This window comes from Diadema antillarum, unplaced genomic scaffold (assembly GCF_040938485.1).
Source record: "Diadema antillarum isolate AM-2024a unplaced genomic scaffold, OU_Dant_1.0 seq00000717_RagTag, whole genome shotgun sequence".
Lineage (NCBI taxonomy): Eukaryota > Metazoa > Echinodermata > Echinoidea > Diadematoida > Diadematidae > Diadema > Diadema antillarum.
Window position 1 is genome coordinate 941,181 of NW_027271621.1, and position 17,727 is coordinate 958,907.

Genomic DNA, 17,727 nt, shown 5'->3' on the forward strand with positions numbered 1-17,727 from the left:
GAAACACAACAAAATAAAACCGAAATGGCACCTTGGTAGAACTAGAATTAAATAGGCATCATATTTCAGCATTTTCATCCTTGGGGAAACGGCTATGATTCCTAGTTTATTTGAAGTTTCGTCTAAAAACATACCATCTCAGCTTCATTCATTGCTATACTATAATATGTTCATTCAGTGTTATAAGAGATTTTAAGAACGTTTTCGAAGAATGCAATATAAGTTTTCAGTACATACAGCTTACAAAATTCAATGTCGATAGATTATATCATATCAATATGTGTGTGGACAGTGATTCATAGGGGCCGTATGCAAAACGTTCTGTGATAAATTCCCTCACTATACGTGCCCATTGCTCATGCAATACAACCACTACCAATTATGAAATATTTATACACGCTATAAAACTATAGTTTGTCCAATAAGCAAATGTTTATTTGCAAGATTATACAGTTAACACTTCTTTTTCAGTATGTCTAAGGCAGTTGAAAACTTCTGAAGGCTGTTGGATCTGAAATAATCACAGACCTTATTCAGCATTTTGTTCCAGACTCTCCGTAAGCTTCTTCATAAAACCTGCATGAATGATATGGTTTCTCTGCTCCTTGCTTCCCACCAGCATTTCAATTACTACCGGGTCAATGGTCACGATGAATGCCCGAGACACTTTACCAGAAGAGTTCTGAGAAGATGAAATAAAGAAAAAACGCCAAGATACATCACAGTGTTAATCTAACTTAATGCTGATGTGATGAAGCGTTTTGGTTGTCATTATCCAGGGACAGGTGTCCCTCAGTATGAACAGGGATTTTGCAATAGTATCACGCCACTGAAATACATGTAAAAGGCACTGTATGTGCCTGATAGAAACAGCTTTTGTCTTTACGCGACTGGAAGACGTCGTATTTATAATAGATAAACAGATGTGTCAAGACCCAACTTTCTTTTCGCTAGATACACGCCTGATTCAAGCTGAAACTGAAAAGTTTATTTGAGAAAAAAAAAGATCTAGAGGGTTTACAGAAGAAAGTAGATTTCAAAGTTCTGGGGCTCATAAAGAGTGATCATAAGATTGATCTTTCGATTAGTTTTGATCTTACGCTCGATTTACTGCGTATCTCACTAAGTAACGCCCAACTATTGACCGAAAGATTGATCGAAACTCTTTAAGAAAGAGGCCCCTTGACTCAGTCGGTGCGTCTGTAAAATGTGCTGCAGAATAAGGTGTCTTACTACTTGCACAGCAATCTCGTCCTCGGTGATGGACCAACTCCTCGAGGTCTTTGAGCGGAGGCAGGTGAGGCCTTTGCGCAGGCAGCGCTCGATGAGAGCCGCCTCCTCGGGCGAGGGACTGTCCCCTGTCTCCTCGATGTACTTTGAGAGAGGGAGAACGCGCTGGGTGGCAGAGGGCAAGTTGAAAGGTGTCAGTAGGCACTGGGATGTGAGGATGCGGTGAAACTCCCGCGTTCGGGTCGAGTCATCTCGGTCCACGGTATTCGCAACCCGAGACACGAGCCCTAGTGGAAAGGCGACAAAACAAAACAAAAACCGCTCATTACTCCCATTTGATGTTCACTTCACAAACACTTCTATATCATTATGTATGCTGTTACAAATATTACTACATGTAGTTAGAAGAGCTTATTGGTTACCAGGCTACACATTTCTCTCAAAAGGGCAAAGTGTCACTGCATGATGTTATTCTATCAAGGACAATTAACAATAGTTACAAAATGGGTTCAAGAATTGTAGTCAATTGGAAGCGCTGAAATGAGTCACGTGTGCGTGTATTAATTTCTCACTAACATGCACGGCCTGACGTCACAATGTTTACACTAGCAGTGCGCACTCAATCAGTTGTTACAAGTGCGTCGCGCGCTACTATACGCGCTGTCAATCCTGTAAACAACTTCTAGTTCGGGCTGCCGGCCGGCCTTTCTTGTATGCATAACATGTGTGGCGTACGTATACTCTTATACGTACAGTACTTATATGTGCGGGATTTCCGGGTGCGACGTGCGTAAATGTTTGGGACGAACATCTTCGGACATCTTGACTCTTAAGTGAGTGCTACATGTAGCTGACTGGTATTGACCCACAAAGGTACGTGAAAAATGCTGTTAGTTTTCGATCCATTTTATAAAACAAATGATGCACAGAATTATTTCGTGGCGTTAGTGGAGATGCAGCTCACTCTCGGGTATTTACAATGTAGTGCATGTTTCACAATTGTAAATACCCTCGAGTGCGCTACATCTCCACTAACGCACTCTATCCTGTGCATCATTTGTACACTATTCATTAACTTGTGTTTTCAAAACAGCTAAGCATCGGCACTCTGACAAACCCTGAGTGAATGACGAGTGTCATTTAGCAGTCCAAAGAAATCAAAAGGTCAATGAAATGTGGTAGAAAGACCATACACGAGATTCTTTGATATTGCACGTTATGATTATAATCCAAATCTGAATGCGCTCTCTACGACGTGCTCATGTGAACTCCTCACGGCATGCAGCTAGAGTAGAAACTCAAATCTACAGGTAAAGCAGACAACGAGCAGTGATGGAAATTTGTTGAATCGTGCTGACAATAGTAAATCCTATGATGCACTCCCACTACAAAGTGATGATCAACCTTTCAGTTGGACGGGAGATAAGGCTGAGATGCTAAACAACACTTTTGCTCCTAATGTTCATCTTGATAACTGATGGTGTCAATGATCCTCCTAGTTTACCATGAAAAACTAGCGAATCCCTCTCAACCCTGGAAGTTTGGCCAAAAACATTCTCACAAATTTCGTATGCTGGTGGACTTTTCCGAGGCTAAAGGCTTAGATCAACTGTTCATGTTTTAGATAAAAGAATAACAATTATTAAAACTTAAAACCAATAAAAATCCAAAGCTCATAGACACCTGTGCCGAAAGCCTGTAACGAGACTTGAACAAATGGGCTTCCGACTGGTGCATCACAGACAATTACAACAATATTAATATGATAATTGACAGGAAACCAATGCAGAATTTAATACGATTCCCTCCATTCATATTACAAGGAATTGATGCCAACTCAGAACATTACTCTTCTCAGGATAATCATCACCAACGCACGCCAATATGGACTCTTTCATCGAGAGCTTCGTCAAGAAAATTGCTTTAGGAACAGACGCATCAGGGAGGCCATTTGGAGTAAAAGAACCCCCCACAACATGAACCGGGATGGGGGTGCATACCAACTGTCTGACATTTCATACGATTGCGCTATCACTTGGATGTCTGACCTTGGTGATTGCTGATTGGCGCCAAATCGTCAGTTGCCAATTAGCCAGTGTTTGAGAAAGATGACATCCCGTCGTCGAGACTGTCACAGGTAAATACAACTTTTGGGTGTGTTTAGAGAACTCTTTACCTATAGCTTGTATTTAAGGTTTGCTTTTCATCAAGGCTTACCAATGATGCCTCCATCCGAGCTCTAAGATCCTGCTACCGACAAAGAATAATACAAATGATCTCCGGAGTATACTGCCTATAGGCTCCGATGTGTCAAAGATGAAACATGTTATGTCTAATCATGTAACTGTTATTTGTTTTGGAGTTTTGGGTGTTTTTTTTTTGTAAGCTAGAATACGTACTTGTCTCTACAACGCCATCCGAATCAGTTTTCAAGTTTGCACGCTGACGCGCCCGATGGCGTTGCCAAACAGTGGATAGAGTATAAAGATAGGGATTCAGAGACGAATTGAGTGGGAGAATGAAAACAGCTGTCCAGGCGTAGACATCTGCAGGGATCTCAACAACTCTGATGGCCGACAGGAACCCCATGATAATGATAGGCATCCAGCAAATGAAGTCAGTGCCTACGATCAGCGCCATTTTGGCTGCCAATTTGACCTGTACTTGCATTCCACGCCTACAAAAAAAAAGAGTAAAAGCACATGAAATCAATAAAGTAGTAATTAAACACAAACAAGCATATGCAATTCGTTACACGTAAGTTTTTATGATTATTCTTTCTTATCTCAAGAAAAGATCACCATTCTAGTATAGGCCTACAGGTGTCGATTAGATTGCGATTTTATGAGCTCTTTTAGCGACTACAACTTAGGGAAGAAATTTGTTCCTATTACGAATATTCATTGAAACGTTCCTTTCTCTATTCAATGTTACATTGGTCATTGATTGATAAATGACTATAGAGATGACGATTCTCTATGGATGAAGCAAATCAGCTTACTTGGTATGTCTCCCATGATCTTTGCTCTTCGAAAAATTAGCTGCGGATCTGCGAACAGCCACGAAGATAGCGACATAGCAGAATGCTGTCACAACGAAGCATACTAAGTTCAGACCAAGAAACAGAGTAATCGAATATTCCCATCCAGGCAGTCGTTCTGTCGTTAGAGGTAACCCTAGGCACACGCTGGATTTGCCGTAGAATTGCTGAAAATAAGGGATGGGGACCACTGCTGGAATAAGTGATATGACAAGCGAAATTACCCAAACAACTGCTAGCCATATCTTGCAAGATTTATTAGAGAATTGGATATCCCGATGGTGGACAAACACAATACACAGGATCCGATCTAGACTGATTAGCATGATGATGAAGACGGATACTTCGCTGGACAAGGTGGAGATGAACCCTGCCAGACGACACAGGAGGCTGGCTCGCCATGCATCAGCATGGATTGCGTAGTCGCCCCGGAAGTAAAAATCTGCCCCCGCTATGACCATCATGTAGCAGCCCATGAAAAAGTCGGATATGGCTAGATGAGTGATCAGTCGTGACTGGATTCGACTGGTTTCAACCTGATGTCTACGGATTGCGCGAAGTCCGATAACGAAGATGTTCCCCGCCATGGCGCTGATGCCCAATATCCACATGGAAATACGGAGTACAGTGTCCTTCAGAAGGTCACTACATGACGAAAATTCGTCTGCCGGTGCGAAACAGCCGGTTGTGTCATCCGAATCAGCCGGTGTCAATTCCATGATGCAGCACATGGTGAAAGTATCTGCGTAACTGAATAAAGAATTAAACAAATTGAACTTACTCTTCTTTCACATTCTATCCGCTAAAGAATAAATAGCGGTTTGAAAAGGTTTTTTGAAAACGAAGTCAGAGTTCTCATGACCCTTTAAGATTTCACAACTACATCTCATTTGCGAATATTTTGAAGCATTCCTACTTTTCATTTAATTTCCCATTTGGATTCACAACGAATCATCTTATTTCATTGCTTTATATTCTCCTACATTCATATTTGAGGTGACTTAGTGTGGAGCTAACCGTTGACAAAGATTTGCCAACGTCAAACTCAATTGCTGCCTGCATTAAATTGATTATAATTATACACACAATCATGGGAGTACGATTATACGATTCATCTCAACCTCTTGGAAATCGCCAAAAATTTGCTCAAAGCAGAAGTCTTCAAAAAAGAACTTACATTGAATCCAAAGATTTTATTTCCTGCAGAGCTTCACGTATGTCGCTGTTTATTGGTAGGTCGGTGTCCCGAAGGTCCCTAATGTAAAAGATATAACCGTAATTGGGGGACAGGATTAAAACCTAGACAAGAGCGTAATCTACTTTATATAAAATATTGATATTTGATTATGACAACTCTCACTACAAAAGTTAGCGATTCGTCTTTTTTTCCTGGGGGTGGAGGTATTGGCTTGATTTGTCTTTTATAAATGTGACAGATGTGTTGTCCTTCTCGATATAGAACATGATTGCTTCACAGAAGAAATGACGGAAAGCCAACGGCAGGGTTATGTCTTAAACAAAGTCTGTAACACCTCCCGAGCTCGAGCTTGTCTTTTTGATGGGCGCTACAAATTCATCATAGCGTCGTGTTCGATGACGGTTTTACAGCCATGGCTGATAATTCCTCGAATTAATTCAGCTGTTATTTTTTTTTCTATTCACAAATTTTGAATTGAATTGAAGAGGTTTTATTAAAAATCATGTCTGGCAGCCAAAGGCTGAATTGCACATGTTTTACAATCATAATCATAAAAACAGATTATTTCAGTGCTATGTACAAACAATATATATATATATATATATATATATATATATATATATATAAACTTCACGGTGGTCACATGTGGCAAATCACAAGAAGTGATTAATCAATAAGGGTACCAGCCCAATCAATTCTAAAATTGCTTTAACAAAAACGAGAAAAAAGAGAGAAAAAAAAATCTTGTCAACATGGCAACACACTGCTCAACAATTGATAAAAAAGAACATATCGTTACTATTCCATTAATGATGACACTTTATCAATGAGGGTACCAGCCAAATCCATACTCAGATTACTTTATCAAAAACAAAAAGAAACAGAAAAATGGGGGACAAGAAAAAAAATCACTGTCAACATATCATTACACAGCTAATCATAAAAAATACCGTTACCATTTCAACTACGTTTATTGAGTTTAATTTTAACAAAAAATATAATTTACACACCTGCACATCACATTCATCACATGTGTCAAATTTCAAAAAAGTGCAATGAAAAACTGAATAACTTAACTCAGTCGACAATATTTCTATTTTCATACACTGTAACTATCATCATGACAACTCATCATTTAACATAAATGAAACATATATTTTAGGCCTGCATATCACAAAAATATGTTCATCAGAAAAACTAATTCTCACATCAAAATCTGAAATGTATAAAAAAATCAACTCAATCCACACTCATTGTTTTTCATTATGAAAAAGAAATGATGAGGCCCCATCTACTTCAAGCTTAATCGCTTACGATGGTGGTCTCCTGCAATCAATTATCTCTGTTATTTACTGAAAAATGCTATATATTTTATTTTTTTGTTTCTGTGTATGTATACTGCTCAATGCAGCCACTTATGTGTATCTATATGAGTACTGTTATCGATTGATTTAACTGCACTTGCTATTCTTTTTTTTGTGCTTTTGAAATTTGCATTCAATTTGTATGTGATTGAATGCGGAAATAAATCAAATCAAACAAATACTTCCAGCCGCAAGGCGTCAGTAATCAGAACTCCTTCGGAAGAGCAGCGACAATAACGTGACAATGATGAGAAGAAGACTACAGTCGACCACATTCCTGCATTTCATTCAACATTCTCGATGTATTTATTATGATAATACTCATATCTATTTTATTTTCCTTGTACGAATAAAATAAAACAATGTATTGAACTGAAGTACAATTGCATGCAGCTGGAGTACGTAATCATTTATACACCATCATCAATCTTCCCAGTCAATTGTGTAAATCTTACAGTTTCCGCAGATTCTTAAGGTTGCTAAATGCGCCTTTCTCGATTTTCGATATGGGGTTTCCGAGTAATGATCTGAAAAGAGAAATAAGAATCAAAGTAAACGTTTTTGACAATGGATTCAATTCACGTTTATTTCCACTACAGGGCTGTATTACGTATAGAAATGACACCATATCAATATACTGAAATTTGAATCACACCCGGCAATCATGGCAATGAAAAGCACACAACGATACACTTGTAAACATCATGTAAAAGTAAAGATTACTAGTCTTATCATAAAGATAAGTACAACATGCAACCTATAGGTACATAATGGGGGGGGGGTAGTAACTGAAAATAAAGTGTCTATAAAAATCTCTTCAATCTTATTCATTTTACTGGAATTTTACTAAAAATCTTATAAGCTTGTTTTGAACAAATCCGAGAGAAAATAGAGGTAGACAGAAGAAATTAAGTTCGAAACTTTGATCTCCCTTATCACAATCGATAACAGTCAATATGATACTCACAAACTGTACAGATCTCCATTGTTGCTAAATGCCGCAGCTGGTATAAGTTCGATGTTAGAGGACACAAGTTCCCTGTCGATTGATAAAGGATATGAACATCGCTGTCACGGGTGATTAGAAAAAAAATACTTATAACAATCTACAAACAATTTAAATCACTTTTGTAAAATAAGTCAAGAAATTACAAACAAGAAGAGATGATCATTGACACAGAGCTACACTCGTGCAAACATCTTATTTAATGAAGGAAAATGCTTTACCTATAGTAGCAGGCAATTTTTTTCCCATTTCATTTTTTCTTTATTTAATAGTCAAAAGTTTCAATGGATTTCCCTTTCAAAAGAAAAACACTCACAGCTCGGCAAGGAAAGGGTAGCGCGTGGGTGAAAATCCGGATGGGCCAACAACGGACACAATGCCTTCATCGACAGCCTGGATTGGGGTTGTGCTTCCGTAGGCTGAGGATTCGTTCGTCAGAAATTGCAAGAATGTAGACCTAATGATGCTGGCGAGGAGATATGTAAGCTATAATTAATTATCTCGTTATAAGAGATTTCTTCCACAGAAACAAGAGTATCTCGCGATGTGACCCAAGCATAAGCTCTGTACACGCATGTAATATATACAGCCCGTCATTAATGAGATAAGCAAAACGAGTGTATCCTAGGATTCATAGAAAATGTATTTCAGAAAACGTTTTGCTCTTAGACAGTATGTATTTTATCATGCGCAGTAGGCATTTTCATGTTCTTTTGTTATGAAATTAAAAGTGATCATGGTGTTATTTCACTTGTTTTCTAATTATTTGCACAAAACATTTAATGTTCATTTAACATATATTGCAAAACAACAAACACTGCCGCAATTTCTGTCACAAATGAACATAATAACATAATGCACAGAATCATTCTTCAAGCAGAAGAAATAGCAATACTGATAGAACAAAATCGTAGGGGAAAAAGATTCCTATAATCGTGTATGCATAGTTTAATAAGCTATAGGAGATTACTGTGAACACAGCTTGATAGTGTCACTACCCGATATAGAAGAAAGAACTTACTATAAAGAAGTGATTATTGTGTTATTCCATCTCTATTTTCCGTTTACTTGGGAAAAAAAAACATTCATTTAAAAAATAGATATAAAAAATAACAAACAATTCCGCAATTTCTGTGACATGTGAACATAATGGGATTTTCAATTCCCCAAATGTATATCTAACATTAATATAATTTCTTACTTTATATTTCATTGCAGGTTGGACTTAATCGACCTGGTGCCCAACTCGATCGAATTAATGGAAATGAAAACTTGCCTCGCGTGTGGTACATGTTAAAAATAAAATATCTGACAGTGAAATGTGTTATTTTGATTTCATTACATGTAAATTTATTTTCACAACTTTTTATTGAATTAAAAGTTTAAATCTTTATAGGGACTGCAGCCCCAAGAACCACCTCCGTGAAGAAAGCACGATTGTAAATATAATGATATATCAATTGTAATTTAGTTTACTGCATAGCTCCAAATTCATAGTTTTCAAAGCTGGGGTCTCTAGCCATAATGACAACTGGTGATCACAACATTTTGTCCAATTAAGAAAAACAAGATGGTCAATTCTACTAAAAGGTCGTGTCTAAAGAATTGTCATTGCGATGTTACAATTCACTCTTTGGTTTCCACATTTCCAAAATTAGATATCTTTAATGAAAAGTTCACACTTCCTCGATTTGTTACTGATATGAGATAAGAGTAATAGAGAATTAGTATTACCCCTCTTTTCGACAGAAGTCAAGTGCTCCGTTATTACGCTAGAAAAGTAAAAACTTGTTGAATTTTCTTTATATTCTCTTCATGTCATCTTCCACATGTGACATCACAATAATGTTGTATAGTCTTCTCATCCACCGATGGCTGCACCGAAACTATAACACGTATAAGATTTGATAAGCTTTACATGAATTATCCGATTTTCCTCAACGTTCAATGATGTGTTATGATATTTTTGCATTCACTCAATCCACATGTAGATGATTCATTCACCCTTAAGTTCTTGGGTTCTTGTCCTTTGAATGTTAAACATAGCTGCATATATCCAGACCAACTCAGAGAGAAGCAATTGAATAATTTCAAGGCCTCCTTTGTTGTTCACATAAGTAGATATTGGAAGTTTCTCCTACAAAACGCGTACAAGAGGACGAGTATATAAACGAAGAGGAGGGGGAGGGAAGGAACTTACATTTTCTTTGCAGATTCTGGCAAGCGTATTTCTTTGTCGATGTTCGAGCTTCTTGGACTGATGCAGATGAACGCTAGACCAATGCAAATGCAATCTGGAGGGCAGTCCACATCTTAATAAACACACAAACAAACGCACACATGGTCATATACGTATGTTTGTATTATATATATATATATATATATATATGATATATATAATATACATATATATATTATATATATTATATATATATGTGATGTATATGTAATATATATATATATATATATTATATATATCATATATATATATATATATATATACATGAATTTAGATAAATGCATATTGTTCAGTAAATTTCAATATACCGTATCAAAATATATGGACACATCTGTTAATTGAGAAATTCATAGCAGTGTACATGAAAAATGAAAATCGTCAAGTGGAGAAAATGTCGAAATAAATGCCTGCTTCCTTATCACGTCTATGGTAAATAGTAAGCCTATATCTTCTGCGGTGGTGAATGCGCACCCGTTTATGAGTGCTTCATCCTACTAAAAATCATTCACTTTTATGAAATAAAGTTGTCCTCTATCCTGATTTGCAACAATAGTCACATTGGACGATAAGTGGAATTACCAGCTCGTTACTGCTATTTAACATCCCTTCTCTGATATCATATCAACGTATCAAGTTTGAAAACCCTTTAACAGGCACTGTAAAAAATGCAAATAAACAGCTCTGAATAATGTCGAAAAGATTACAATTTAGGAATAAAAAAAATAGAAAAAGGCACTGGCAACATGACTGAATTGAATTGATTTTTTTTTTACTAATAATATTTCTCAACAATTGTTTACCACAGAACTGTTCGTCATCCTTGTCAGGGCAGTGGGCGAAACCGTCGCACACCTCGCTCTGCGGCAGACAGACTTTGGACGAGTGGCATTTGTACGTGCCCTTCGGACACGCCACATGGTCTGAAGGTACAATATGGACATTTCACATTAGACGGTTAGTTACAGTACATACATAAGAGCAATATCTTCTCAGTTGGTCCATAACACAGATACGAACAGAAATGGATTCAAAAGCTTCAGTAACGAGCATCAACTTGATATACAGGTAATTACAGAATATACAATGTATCCCATGTTCATCATACACTAGGTTATGTTTCATGATAAGAAAAAAAGATTCAATGCAATGCCATAATTTTGACTTAATGATGAGGAATCAACTGCACGACTTACAGCGTCATCAATTTTTAAAAAAATATTTTTCAATTTTAAGTGTGAGCTGAAAACCCAGGTTTGTATCCAATTATCAACTTTTGTATTGACTTCAGTTCCTTGATACTAAAGCGGGGGTAGTGTAAAACGACGATATTGCTTTTATTCATGCCTGGAATGATGTTAACCGTGACAAATTTTATACCAATATTTTATGATCTCTATGTACCATTATCTCAGCTGTATCATTCTCATCATTTCATGACTGTTATCATTATCATTATTATCAAAATTATCACTTCTGCATTATGTTTTCATCGCATAGATGTGAATCAAAAGTAAAGTTAGTTTCTCTGGGTGCTTGGGAATAGTAGGGAATACTCGCCGGCAGCCAATGAGGGTGATGACGTATCACAGTTCAGCTCATCTTGCCCTGCGATGCAGTCCCAGCGACCGTTGCATCTGAAGCGCAGAGGTATGCAGTACGAGTTTGGACATTTCAGCGTGTACTCCGGACACTGGAAATCCTCTGAAAGAAATACGGATTTAAGACGAAGTCTGAAAGATTTTAACCAACATCATCATCATTAATTATCAGAATTTCTAACTATCGTCTTCGTCACAATCATCGTCATCACCACTACCGCAGCCGTGTAAAGTACCGGGGGACAGTAACACCTAAGCATGTGACATCAGAGTCAAACTAATTGTCAAGACATTTTTCATAATTCAACACAACGTAATAACCCGTCCCCTTATTCTTCTTTCTCTTTACTGTACCCGCTCTCTGGAAAATAATTATTTTGGAAATTTGTAAATGAAATTCATGCAATATGCAAGACTATTCTAGTTCTCGTAACAGTTTCCACTCTTGCTACTCTTGCTGCAAGCAAGAAGGCTCGCTCAAAGCGTGTTGTCACGGATATAGAATGCTACTTTACTTGCCACATGATCTGAGGTGAGAAAGGTCCCGGCAGCCTTTGACGTAGCCACTCTGACTGATATCGTAGATGCAGAGGATATCTGCACTCACACAAGCGCCGTTATTGCATTGCAGTTCGCCTTCCACATTGCACGAATGATTCTTCTTTCGATAGCCTGTGGGGAACAAGGCGTGACCACAGAATACAAACGAAGAGTGTAATTTGTCAAGACACAATTACGGACACCCTAGCTGAACTCTTGTTTGTTTCATATACTACTGTATACATTCAGATGTGCGCCTAGATTACATTCCCTCTCATAAAATATCAATGAAATAGCAATATGCCTAACGCAAGGTTTATCTAGCATTTGATACGGAGCGGTGTAATGGATTGATATCCAGGGACCATTTAAAGCAATAAATTTGAAGGTGAACTTATAAGAATTCTCAAGTACAGACATTGTTGATAAATGTGGATTAATTTTTCCTAAGCTATTTCCTTTTGTCAACAGTATTGCTGTTATATTTCTAGTACTATTACTACTACTACTACTACTACTACTACTGTATGATGATAGGCCTACCTCTAGTACTATTACTACTACTACTACTACTACTACTACTACTACTACTACTACTACTACTACTGTATGATGATAGGCCTACCTCTACTTCCATTACTACCACTACTACTACGGCTACTATACTACAGTATACTAGCACTAGTACTACTACTACTACTACTCCTTTACCTATCGACTTCTACTACCACTCCTCCTCCTACTACTTCTACTAATACTACTCCTACTGCTAACACTACTACTACCACCAAATTATAAACCTCTCCGAGCCAATAAGATTTTAAAAAAAATACGAGGTAGTTGTATGCCGTAGCTCACAGTTGCATAATCATAGTTCAAGAGAAAGGAAAGCATGCTACTTTTTTTTCCTAAATGCCTAGAAACGAATTATTCCTCGTTTTCTGAGTCACGACGCAAAAAGTTTAACACTGTTTGCACTGCAGGAGGGAGTGTCAATATTTGTTGATAAAACTACGTTTCAAAATAGTCCTTGCCAAAAGCAAAGGAATTTTTGTCGCTGTAGTTCGCAATATTCAATCACCTTACAAAATCTTTGACGAGATTATTCATACATCAGACCAACATTATAAGATAGAATATACATTTTGTCTGAAAAAATACGAAATTGGGATAGGCCTAGTTGGTGAAGGTGCTTACCGCAAATTTCCGGCTCATCTTCAAACGAGCCACCGATACAGTCTACAATACCGTCGCACTTGGCCCATCGCGGATGAATATCACCGTTGTAGCATGTGAAGGAAACGTTTGACGCTTCTGATGTGCATATGAAGGATTTGAGAGTTCGTGTCATTCATCGCTTTATCAAATTCATGATAACTATGTTATAAAAATCACAAATCGAAAGTGACTAAATCATGTCAACAAATAGCAAAGGCTGCCTATATCGATATATCGTGGAATTACACAATCCAAACCTAATAGGGGAGCCCAAAAGTTAAGTTGGTTTGGAAGAAAAGGGATCCTCCGCTAATTATAAGAATGCTGCACAATTTCACTTTCGATGAGAGCATTATTTTCATCAACAATGTTGATATCGATGCGTTATCAAACCCATTTGTACCTATACATCTATGTATGTAATGAATCCACGTTGTGTTTCCTGTGGGTTAACGGCAGCATTCTTGAGGTAGAAACTAGACGGCTTTTATGATTCAAAAGCAACTACATACTACAAGTGCAAGGAGAAAATTACCGCAGTTAGCTTCGTCTGAACCGTCAAAACAGTTATCCACCAAGTCACAATGTTGATTGAACGGGATACAACGACCATTGTCACACCCAAACCCGCTGCAGTTGTACGGTTCTGACATAAAGGAAGAAACATACAGAAAAGCCTAAGAAAACAAATTACTGAAAGCAAAACTCAGGGGACCGTACTGTGTCAAAAAGTAACTCGACGATGTGAACAATGTTATCATCGCAGTACACCAAACTCTACGGCCACCAGCCAACATAGACCACATAATATGGAGAAGAATTACCAGAGAGATGGAAGAGCTCATGCAATAAAGCGGGTGGCTCGGTATATAAAGCAGTAAGTGACATGCATAAAGAACGAGACTCTGCATGGGAAGGGAAGGCGGGTCGGGGTCATCCCACGAGACCGACACCCGCGAGTCATACAGCCCACGAGTTCGACATTGAAAACAGATTCATGAGTCATACATTTCACGAGTCATAAAGCCCATGTTTTCGACACTAGGCAAATAAAGCCCGTGAGTTCGACACTAAGTAAAACCAGGCCACGAGTTCGACAGATACAACACAGCGCGTAATGTGTCGCTCTCATGGGCCTTGTTGGCTTAGTGTCGAACTCATGGGCTGTAAGACTTGTGAGCTGTATGACTCGTGGGCTGTATGACTCGTGAGCTGTATGACTTGTGGGCTGTATGACTCGTGGGTGTCGGTCTCGTGACGTGCACCCGGCGGGTCATGTGGATGACTAAAAAATGGAAAGTCTGTCTGAGACGTTCTCCTCTCAGCAAAAATGGGTAGTGAACTCCTGTGTAACCTAATTTTCACGCCCCTTGCCAAATTGGTGCTCATCCAAGCATGAAATATTGTCGTACTTCTGTCGTATGATAGCAAAGACCTTCTTAAAACCGAAACACGTCAAAATATTACACCAAGGATTTTGGCATTGAGGGGTTCTTAAGGCCACCGCACACTACATGATCAGACTGGTCTTAAAGTCTTAAGCCAAGCTGGGTCTTAAGACCAGTCGTACGACCGGACACCGCACACTATACGACCGAACCTTACGAGCAGGCTTACGATTGTAAAGCGCGCGCAGTGCGCACTGCGTGCGCTTGCATTTTTACTGCATTGTGAATGGCTGAAAGCCTACGACCGGTCGTAGAAATTCAACATGTGAAATCTCTACGACTGGCGCTAAGACCCAGTCGTACGGCAAGACTGTGACGTCACACTTCTAGTCTTAAGGTCTTAGACCGATTAATCGGGGCAAAATCGTGTAGTGTGCGGCGGGCTTTACGTTTACTTGTTGACAAGAATCTATAAGTCCAAATTCAAGCGACCAGATTTTGCCGCGTCATGGCATTATGTTTCTCTTCATCATGCTGGAAATCTTCTTTTTGCATTTTTTTTTGGGGGGGTAGGGGTTCAAAATAGTGCTCTCGCTTGAAAAGAGCAGACTCTCGTCACAACTTACTACAATTGTGTTCGTCCGAGTTATCTGCGCAGTGCGTCACATTGTCGCAATAGTGTGATATTGATATGTTGGTGCCATCGTTACAGAAGAACAGTGTGTCTGAGGTCGTCACTGTAAAGGAGAGATAAACAAGAGGTCAGTTATGGCAAACTATTTTACAGCATCATACGGTTTATCATTGGTTATGGGTTCACTGATTGCAGAAATATTGTTAGGACACATCAGCAAAGTTTCAAGAAAAACGTACAACACGTTCAACAGTTTATTTCTACAAATCTGCGTAGCCACAGCTTTCCTTCGGGCTACATTAGACTTTGTTATTTTCTTTTTTAATTAAAGATATTAGTTACCAAAATGCGCAATCAGAGAACAAAAAAGTTCGTGTGAGGAACATACAAAATTGTGGTTTGTGTAGGAGTCGCAAGTTACGGGTCAGTTATAAGGGCAACTATGAACAGTACCACCATGGAGCTCTGATTGTGTTATGAAAGGAGTACACAAATTCATATTCATGGCACAATATTGTGCTGGAATTCATAAAAATTCAAGGTCAAGTAAATGTTCAGTCCATGGAATGACGAAATTTGAATAATCTCTCCATTGGGTTTTCATTGCTGTGTGATTTCTGGCCCATTAAGATCGTAGCTATCTGCCACATTACTTTCCACCTGGCCTGTCAAGAGTTGTCAATCTTTACCATTCTCGCATGATTGTTCATCGCTACCATCACGACAGTCCAAGATATTGTCACATTGATAGAAAAGGTGAACACATTCTCCCGAGTCGCAGCTAAACAATCGACGGTGGACATGCCGGAATGCTAGTCGGCTGTGTGACGTTTATCATCTTTTGCACGTGTTCTGCAAAGCGAATTCCACAATATTCAGATATCACTATTAATTTGTGAATATCTGACTTGAATCATACAGGAGCCTTTAATATGTATATATATATATATATATATATATATATATATTATAACAAGAACACTGATTTATTCTGTTTGTTCAGTGAGTTGGGCCCCTGGTTTGTTCCACAGCTTTTATCATAAATAATCTTTTAAAAATTGATCACAGAGAAGCCATATCGAGAACAGTCCGCTAAGTGTTTTTTTCCCTGTCCTTCGGATGACGTTCTTTAGCTTTCGAAATCATAGAAGTCCAGGGCCCTGTTTCATAAAGTTGTTCGTAAAGTTACGAATGACCTACGAGCAACTGGTGATCAGTTCTTGTGCTGAATTATTGAAATAAGTATTGATGTGCTATATAGTATAGCACATCAGAACTGATCACCAGTCGCTTGTAAGTTGTTCGTAACTTTACGAACAGCTTTATGAAACACCCCCCCCCCCCCTGTTCAGCATGACATGACAGATGCTGAATCACGTGCACATAGAATACAAATTTGTGTTATTGTACATTCATAAACATTGCTGATCGAAACTGATCGATACATACACACATACACATAATGATGCTATGCAATGACGACATTGTTGCAACGAATTATCAACAGTGAAAAAGATTATTCAACAAAATGTGGTGCAACTTTCTTATGTAAAAAAATGAACTGTAATTTACCAAATTTTGTAATGATATCTAAGGTTTCTATGCCCTAGCACCAAAGGGTGCCGAGTCATGCTTCCGTGTTCTCCGTCCGTACCACACGCAATTTAAGAAGCACAGTATAATGATGCTTTGCAATCACGACATTGCTGCAACGAATTATCAACAATGATGAAAATTATTCAACAAAAAGTGGTGCCACTTTCTTATGTAAAACAAAAAGGAGCTGTACCAAATTTTGTAATGATATCTAAGGTTTCTATGCCCTACCACCGAAGGGTGCCGAGTCCTGTTTCCGCGTTCTCCGTCCGTACCACACGCGATTTAAGAAGCACAGTTCATTGGATTTTCTCGTTACCAGAAACAGGTATACGCTAGTTGAGGTGTAGCTGCGCTGACAAGATTTTGAGCAAAATCCTCGGAGAATAAACTTGGAAGGTCACCACTTCATTGTATAAAAAATACATTTTTCAGTTGCAGCGTTATCTAGGAATTTTCCACGTTATCAATGCTAGAAAATAAGTTAATAATCTGAATAAAATTTCAGTGGTGAAAGGGCAGAGGTCAAAGGGAAACGTCATTGTACTTAAAAATAAAAGTTGTATTAATCTTTAACGACATAATTTTATGTAGATGACTTTATTCCATTCCTAACGTTGCTCGGTGACTTTGTGTACGAACCGGACGTTGAGGCCGAAGTTGCAGGCAGCTCGCA

The 17,727-nt window shown here is 38.4% G+C and overlaps 1 protein-coding gene across 1 annotated transcript in view; it reads right to left on the reverse strand.

Moving 5' to 3' along the window:
• The window catches only part of LOC139737953 (uncharacterized), a 31,757-nt gene extending 14,817 nt beyond the window's left edge, over positions 1-16,940 (reverse strand). The window contains exons 1-15 of the mRNA XM_071648618.1: positions 16,913-16,940; positions 15,448-15,558; positions 13,969-14,079; positions 13,413-13,529; positions 12,195-12,347; positions 11,635-11,778; positions 10,878-10,997; positions 10,039-10,150; positions 8,155-8,304; positions 7,800-7,871; positions 7,288-7,359; positions 5,448-5,525; positions 4,232-5,020; positions 3,630-3,907; positions 1,234-1,517 (exon numbers count right to left, since the gene is read on the reverse strand). Coding sequence (XP_071504719.1) covers positions 1,234-1,517; positions 3,630-3,907; positions 4,232-5,020; positions 5,448-5,525; positions 7,288-7,359; positions 7,800-7,871; positions 8,155-8,304; positions 10,039-10,150; positions 10,878-10,997; positions 11,635-11,778; positions 12,195-12,347; positions 13,413-13,529; positions 13,969-14,079; positions 15,448-15,558; positions 16,913-16,940 — 2,619 coding nt within the window. The remainder of the gene's footprint in view (positions 1-1,233; positions 1,518-3,629; positions 3,908-4,231; positions 5,021-5,447; positions 5,526-7,287; positions 7,360-7,799; positions 7,872-8,154; positions 8,305-10,038; positions 10,151-10,877; positions 10,998-11,634; positions 11,779-12,194; positions 12,348-13,412; positions 13,530-13,968; positions 14,080-15,447; positions 15,559-16,912) is intronic.
• Between the last annotated feature and the right edge of the window lie 787 nt (positions 16,941-17,727).